The sequence below is a fragment of the Dufourea novaeangliae genome, unplaced genomic scaffold (assembly GCF_001272555.1).
Source record: "Dufourea novaeangliae isolate 0120121106 unplaced genomic scaffold, ASM127255v1 scaffold236, whole genome shotgun sequence".
Taxonomy (NCBI): domain Eukaryota; kingdom Metazoa; phylum Arthropoda; class Insecta; order Hymenoptera; family Halictidae; genus Dufourea; species Dufourea novaeangliae.
This window is the reverse complement of record NW_015374110.1, coordinates 6,521-13,752: the sequence shown is the minus strand read 5'-3', so window position 1 is coordinate 13,752 and position 7,232 is coordinate 6,521. Positions and strand designations below refer to the sequence as shown.

The 7,232-nt window shown below is 35.5% G+C and overlaps 3 protein-coding genes across 3 annotated transcripts; 1 reads left to right on the top strand and 2 right to left on the bottom strand.

Annotated features, from left to right (window-relative positions):
• The first annotated feature begins 1,890 nt into the window (after positions 1 to 1,890).
• LOC107190874 (putative aldehyde dehydrogenase family 7 member A1 homolog) lies at positions 1,891 to 4,062 on the top strand. Its single transcript, XM_015579761.1, has 8 exons — positions 1,891 to 2,137; positions 2,220 to 2,436; positions 2,512 to 2,699; positions 2,764 to 2,963; positions 3,032 to 3,147; positions 3,209 to 3,337; positions 3,409 to 3,782; positions 3,846 to 4,062. Exons 1-8 carry the CDS (start codon positions 1,985 to 1,987, stop codon positions 4,056 to 4,058), a joined length of 1,590 nt encoding a protein of 529 aa, XP_015435247.1. The 5' UTR covers positions 1,891 to 1,984; the 3' UTR covers positions 4,059 to 4,062.
• On the bottom strand, positions 4,013 to 4,915 carry LOC107190872 (methyltransferase-like protein 5). The gene is made up of 2 exons (XM_015579759.1): positions 4,463 to 4,915; positions 4,013 to 4,389 (listed from the first exon to the last, which is right to left on the bottom strand). The coding sequence occupies exons 1-2, from the start codon at positions 4,800 to 4,802 to the stop codon at positions 4,094 to 4,096; spliced, it is 636 nt and encodes a 211-aa protein (XP_015435245.1). The 5' UTR covers positions 4,803 to 4,915; the 3' UTR covers positions 4,013 to 4,093.
• Positions 4,916 to 4,926: 11 nt separating this feature from the next.
• On the bottom strand, positions 4,927 to 6,296 carry LOC107190873 (SOSS complex subunit C). Its single transcript, XM_015579760.1, has 3 exons — positions 6,180 to 6,296; positions 5,987 to 6,111; positions 4,927 to 5,126 (listed from the first exon to the last, which is right to left on the bottom strand). The coding sequence occupies exons 1-3, from the start codon at positions 6,205 to 6,207 to the stop codon at positions 4,971 to 4,973; spliced, it is 309 nt and encodes a 102-aa protein (XP_015435246.1). The 5' UTR covers positions 6,208 to 6,296; the 3' UTR covers positions 4,927 to 4,970.
• Between the last annotated feature and the right edge of the window lie 936 nt (positions 6,297 to 7,232).

Here is a 7,232-nt window from a genome sequence, read left to right as displayed (position 1 = left end):
AAAATCTTCGGCCTCGTAGCAACCGTGAACTCACAACAGAATTGACAATCGACAATTTTATTACCCTGGTAGTAGGTACCGTGGTAATAAAGTGAAACTGCGCGACGGTTCTTTCTTCCACTTCTGCAAAGCACGTGTTATCCTCGAACCGTTGGTTCCTTTTTACCTAAATCTTGTCATGGTGGGAATAAAGTCACAATGTAACGATGGGAAACTACTTGGGGGTAGAGGAAGCCCTTTCGGAAAAATTCTGTCAGTTGGTTAGCAATCGGGCGAGAGAGATGTTCAGTTCACGGGAGTATTAAGCATTCTTCTGGTGGTACGTACAGAATAACGGATATGCAGGTGCTGCTGTGCAAGTGTTTGACTACGTAAAATATCTGAAAAATTGAAAACAATCGGCCCTTTCCGGGGCCACGAATTTTTCTAACGTAGTAACAACACGTTGGATTAAAAATACATTAAGTGATTGTGTCGGGTGATCAGTGTTAGTGGTCGTGCAGTGAAGTGAGTACGTATTCGGTGGAATAACCAGGACGCACTTAACGTTACAACCCTTAACTTCGGCTGGTGAGGTATACCTGCGATCACCTGCGAACTGGGCGATACTCTGCCATAAACCGTTTCGGCCGTCGATGACTAGGATCGGTTCATTGACCTAGTGACACAGGTTTGCAAACGGCAGGTGAATTTCCGAAAGGGTGAGTTCTAATCAATTTATTGCTGATTATTATTTTCTTAATTTAACGCAAGCTATGGCTTATTTCCGGCGATAATTCTGCAAGTTTCTGTACCTAACTTTTTCTTCGGGCTTTTTGAAGAAACTTATTCATTATCAGTAACATTGTTGACAGTTATTAAACTACGAATTTTTATACCAATACCAAATTACGATCACTTCTCGTTTATTCTCTGTTACATTACCTTTTCGTTCATACGTTATTTGAAGAGGAAATTTACAAATTCGTGAAAAGGAATTTACAAAAATGTAAATGTGCATTCGTCTTTTTACGTTACACATAATTTGCCTACATTTACGTTTCATTCATTGATCTCTTTAAATAACAAACGACAGATGATAAAAAGTATGATTTTATTTGTTACGTCTTGTTTATTTGCTATTATTATACGGGGTTTCCTGCGATGCATGGTGACCTACTTGTTCGGAGTTTCGTAGTACAAGCGTAGCGCGTAGCTACCGCTAGCATAGGAACTCGGCTGGCAAACTCGCGCTCTGATTGGTCGCGGTTTTTCGTTAATATCTCGGTAACGAAGCCTCAGTTAACATTGTTGCTAAGGAAGAAGTTGTTCCAATTCACCCCCCGAGTGCCCCATTTCCGGGTCGGAGGACATTTTTGGGACACCCTGTATATTTCCACGCTAAGCAGATCACATTTGTACACGATGTTCGGGATTTTGGTCAAATTGAAATATAGTCCATGTAAAAATAGGACGGGTTTAAGTTATAATTTCGTTGATTTTGAAACTGGTTAAAGGATGCCGACTCTCAAATTTTGCAATTATGTATCACCGATTTTTACCACAACTAGCTTTACAAAATAATATTTATCCTTGCAATTATTAAAGATACGAAGTTTATCTTTATTTAATTTTAATTTTAAAGGATCATTCTTTTTATGATGGTACGGATAAAATTATTCCAAACAATAAGAGTATGTGACTATTATGAGATCGCGTTGAACGCCTCACCCTGTGTGTCCTGTGACTTTTTCTCAGCGTTCCTACGGCCTACCATTCAGCTACAGATTACAACATTACATGGAGGCTTCGGGAGACCCAGCTCCCCTAATGTGAGACAACCTCGCCGTGTATGGCCTGCTTATCATTCTTAACTTAACGTGTTTATTGTTTTTATACTTATCACATCTCTCTTCCATTTCTTGATAAGCGAAATCACTTTGATAACCCCGAGATTTTTACATGACTGTATAAAGTTGAAGCAGTCAGTGGCAGGGAATTCGCAATGTTTCGCTTATTGAGTAATATTAGTTACGCGTCTGAGTTACAAATGACAAGGTATTTAGTAACTGACCTGAATTACGGGTTTCTCAAACAATTAGGTCTCACAACAGAAAACCCAGGACTCTATGATGGACGATGGGGAGGATCTGGCAAGGTATTTTAAATACTTAAAGTGAATTTTGGTTAATTATTAGCAACAATACCAAGATGTTAGTTAACTCAAAGTAACTGTGCAGGTAATAGAATCAATATCACCATCAACTGGCAAAGTAATAGCAAAGGTTAGAACATCAATACCACAGGAAGTAAGAAATGCTATTACAGAAGCACACAAAGCATGGCCACAATGGGCATCACTACCAGCACCAACAAGAGGGGAAATAGTGAGACAAATTGGCGATGAACTAAGGAATAACTTAAAACCCTTGAGCCAATTAGTATCCCTAGAAATGGGTAAATTTTATACAAATATCATCAATTTTTCTTCTCCCATTAATTTATTTAAATTTTAAGTTTATCACTTCTTAGGAAAGATTTTACCAGAAGGTATTGGCGAGGTTCAAGAGTTTATTGACATCTGTGATTATGCTGTTGGCTTATCTAGAATGCTACCTGGCAGTATGTTTCCATCAGAAAGAAAAAATCATGCACTCATGGAGAAGTGGAACCCCCTTGGTGTCGTGGGAGTCATTTCTGCATTCAATTTCCCAATTGCAGTCAGTATGGTCTAAATAAAAATATCAATATAAGAAACTTAATGAAAAAAAAATTGTATCTTAGGTGTATGGCTGGAACAGTGCAATAGCAATGGTATGTGGGAACACTATAGTTTGGAAAGGGGCATTAACTACTCCTTTAGTATCTATTGCAACTACTAAAATTATCACAGGTGTCTTAGAAAGGAATGGTATACCGGGTTCTGTTGTATCATTGGTAACGGGTGGGCCAGAAGTTGGTGAAACTATAGTCGAAGACACACGGTAAATCTAACACTAACTAACAGTGAAATTTAATTAACTGCAATGTTATCCACTATTTCTATTTTTAGGGTACCCCTAATTTCATTTACTGGGAGTACCAATGTTGGAAAGGAAGTAGCTCTGAAAGTTCAAGAGCGATTTGGGAAATTCTTGTTAGAATTGGGAGGCAACAATGCATTAATAGGTATGTTAAAAAAGTATAAGTGACTCACAATCATGTGTTTATATTGTTTTTTTTGTACTAGTTGCCCAAGATGCAGAATTAGAAATGGCGGTTAGAGCAGCAGTGTTTTCATGCGTGGGAACAGCAGGACAAAGATGCACCACAACTAGAAGATTAATTCTTCATAGTAAAATAAAAAATGAATTTTTAGGTAAATAATTTATTTTAAAGTAGATCTCAATTTTTACGAGCATATTATTTTAAAGAAATTAAATTTGATAGGAAAATTAAAAAAAGCATATGAAAGTATTTTGGAACGCATAGGAGATCCATTAGAGAATAATACTTTGTATGGACCATTGCATAATCAACATGCAGTTGATGAATATAAGGTAATTACATATAGAAATAAAATTCTTTGCGGTGGTAAAATTGAATTTGGTGGTAAACAAATAGAAAGGCCTGGCTTTTATGTTGAACCAACGATTATTTCTGGTTTACCTGCTGATGCTAAGATAGTTCAAACAGAAACTTTCGCGCCAATCGTCTATATTTTTGAAACAAATTCTTTAGAAGACGCAGTCGCTCTTAACAACGGCGTACAGCAAGGTCTAAGTAGTTCTCTATTTACCAAAAGTATAGAGAATGTATTTCGGGTAAGCATTTAATAATATAATATTTTCTAAATGATAGTACATACTAAAGACATTTTTTTCTAGTGGATTGGTCCCCATGGCTCTGATTGTGGAATAGTGAATGTTAATATTGGCACCAGTGGTGCAGAAATAGGTGCTGCATTTGGAGGGGAAAAAGCTACAGGAGGTGGTCGTGAAAGTGGAAGCGATGCATGGAAACATTACATGCGACGTGCAACCATTACAATCAATTATGGAAACGATTTGCCACTGGCTCAAGGCATTAAGTTTGAATAATTAAATAGACTGTACAAAGTGGCCTTGAAAATATTTCAGCGATTTAATTCAAATCTTATAAAATCCACCTGAACATCCACAGAAGTTTTCTTATGAAATTTATACGCTTTTGGTAGATCGTATCTCAATTCTGCAATGATTTTGCCTTTTGCATCAAATTGTGCCGCTTTTTGAAGAATATAATTGCGTGTACTGGTTTTATGCAAAGAATACACAGCTCTCGAAGCCAGTTTCATAGAAATCTCTAAAAACTTCATATCTATGCCTGAGTTGTGCTTTGTCCCAAAAGGAGGATTCATTACCACTGTATCAAAGTATTTCTCGAATTTTCCTGCAATGTAATTACTTAAAACCATAAATGATATTAAATAAATTGTATACTTTCTATATATATATGTATATACCTGGTAAATACTGCAGTACATCACATTGTATCACTTCTACAAATAGTTCTATGTCATTGCAATTTCTAGAATGGATTTCCAGTGCATCAGAGTCTATTTCAAAGCCAAGAACATGACTTGCTCCAAGCATTTGTGCTCCGAGAGACAAAACGCCACATCCAGAACCTAAGTCTGCTATTGCATGACCTTCTATGTCATGAAATTGGGTTTGAGCTGTATATAACATACGTGATGCAATATGTGCGCTGGTACAATATTGTTCAAGTAATACTTTTGGCTTTTCAAATCCATCCAACTGTTGCAAATATTCTTCTAATTCACGAAGCTGAATACTAGCCATTTTTTACATTAATTATTACACTACACCTAGTACTTCTCCGTGGTCTCAGAGATAATGTACTTCAAGAATTATTAACCCTTCTTTACAATCACTATTGATACGCTTATTTACAAATAGTGTTTGTGATCATTTATTATGTACAATTTGAATATTTCTGAACTAATTATTTTACTTAGTGTCAAATCTGGGCAGAACGGGTAAAATTAAATTGCCAAAAGAAGAGTCCTGTGTTACAAAATATCCTGACGATGCTGCATGAGCATTATGCAGGGCAGCTCTTTGTGATGCACTCATTGCAATGCCATCAGAGGGTTGTGTGGAAGGCTATGGAAAAATTTACAATTGAACATAGGCTACTAATTCAGGATAATAACTTAGTTTAAAATGTTTAAATAAAATCATTGTAACTACAAATTCAAATAATGGGCACAGTAGTAGTGTTCATAATAGGCTTGAATATAACATATACAGGGTGTATGATTTATCTGGGACCGTGTAAATATCTCGAAAAATACAGATGACAGGGAAAAACATTAAACGAAAATTGTAGGGTACCAAGGGACATATACCATGTCTACAATTTATTTGACTTTACGATGACCTTGAAAAGCTTTATGAAGGTTACGTTTAAAATTTTAAATAAAAATCTATATTGTTACATATCCTTGTAGCTGACATTAAAAAGTTTTCAAATTTCAAATATGATGTGCCGTTAGCTAGCGTTACCCGATATACCCGTGGGGAGGTTAGTTGGTCGGACTTACTTGTATGTACATTGCCAATGCTGGTGGCACATCACCTTCATCGTTTCATATCTCGAAATTGTCTTGTGCAAAATACGTTTCAATATCAGCTACAAGAATAAGTAATAAAAAATACAGATTTACAAATTTTAATATGATCTTGACAACGTTTCAAGGTCATCATAAGGTAAACTAGATAAGAGCATAGTATATCCAACTCGATATCATACAACTTTTGTTTGAAACATTTTTTTGTATTATTTATATTTTTAAAGATATTTACATGATTTCAGATAAACCACATACCCTGTAGAACAAATGTGATAAAACTAACATTAAGTAACACAAAAACATATGACATGGAATCATTTAATAATTTTTACATATGTAGAAATAAATGAGCCACTGCAAACTATGAATGTACATTAAATATATGTTTACCAAATTAGAGGGAGAGCCTGTTGGTGTGACAGCTAGAGAAGTATTCAGTGTTGTTGCTACGCCTTGTTTTAATAGCATCTGTTTCTTCAGTTGTAATTCCTCTAAGATTTTTCTGTTTTGTAATTCTACAACCGATTCACATAAGGAGTTTGCTTTATCTTTAGAGAAATTACAAGATTATGAATTATAATACCTCTTGAATTTGATTGTGAAAAAGCCATCAAAAACTTGGATTTCTGTTCTCTGAATAGGCAAACAATTTGTACAGTGCTTGAAGTTTATAGTAACACAAAATTCTGTGTGAGTAACGTCATCACTTGTTTCTGATATTTCTTGGTTCTATTTTAAAGAAATATATTCAATGTAAGTGGACAGTTATTTACAAATATATTAGAGAAATCTCAACAATGTTTACATTTTGAAGTAACCATGATATCGTATCAGTCCGATGACTAACCATGAATTACCACAAAACTGTTCCGAATAAACTATTTTACTTTCGAGATACCAATTTCAAGCGTGCCTTTTCATTTAGACAGAATTATATAAATTTTTATATCAGTAGTTCAGCATAGATGTCCAACAATAGATCACCCCGTTACCACTCGTTACCACATAATTGTACAGAATGCTATACTAGCTCCACAGACTACGGATGACTATGGATCGGCAACTCTCGCCGGACGCCGACTCTCGCGGCAAGTCTCGCCTAAAATCACGGCCTGTTAACTCCTGTTGCGATCCTCGCTCATGTCACGTAGCGATATATGTCATAAGCTCCAGAGGCGCGAAGTTTGAATCGAACGACAGATGTAATAGGAAAGGAGGGTAAAGGTGAAATTGACACTAATTGAAGAAGTGTGAACCCTGTTAGAGATCCTTTTAATAAACGCATTTCAAGATTATAAAATAATCAATATTCATTTATTAACGAATGTTTAAACATTTGCCAGGTGCCTTCGCCTCCTATCCTACCACTCAGAATCATTGCAGATATGTAAATCGCTCGTTATCGATAACCGGGAAGAAACGCATCAACGAATCAGGATAAATCTTAGAAATTAATAATTATGGATTGGTCAGTAGTAACTAAGGACATTTTGTAATTAAACAAAAGGTGTATAAAGAGAAATGAAAAGACATTCATTCTATCGACAACATTGTAACGGAAAGGACTAATATAATTACCTTTATAAATTTAATTCGTTTTCCTTTACAATTAATTTAAATCATTTATTGTAATAGT

Bases quoted from the DNA above. Each gene is read 5' to 3' on its own strand.
- LOC107190872 (XM_015579759.1), bottom strand. From the start codon at position 4,802: ATGGCTAGTATTCAGCTTCGTGAATTAGAAGAATATTTGCAACAGTTG. The intron at 4,390-4,462 runs GTATATACATAT...ATTACATTGCAG, and splicing joins TGTACTGCAGTATTTACCAG to GAAAATTCGAGAAATACTTT.
- LOC107190873 (XM_015579760.1), bottom strand. From the start codon at position 6,207: ATGGCTTTTTCACAATCAAATTCAAGAG. The intron at 6,112-6,179 runs GTATTATAATTC...AATCGGTTGTAG, and splicing joins TTCACAATCAAATTCAAGAG to AATTACAAAACAGAAAAATC. The intron at 5,127-5,986 runs GTAAACATATAT...ATTTTTCCATAG, and splicing joins CAGGCTCTCCCTCTAATTTG to CCTTCCACACAACCCTCTGA.
- LOC107190874 (XM_015579761.1), top strand. From the start codon at position 1,985: ATGTTTCGCTTATTGAGTAATATTAGTTACGCGTCTGAGTTACAAATG. The intron at 2,437-2,511 runs GTAAATTTTATA...ATCACTTCTTAG, and splicing joins ATTAGTATCCCTAGAAATGG to GAAAGATTTTACCAGAAGGT. The intron at 2,700-2,763 runs GTCAGTATGGTC...ATTGTATCTTAG, and splicing joins CATTCAATTTCCCAATTGCA to GTGTATGGCTGGAACAGTGC.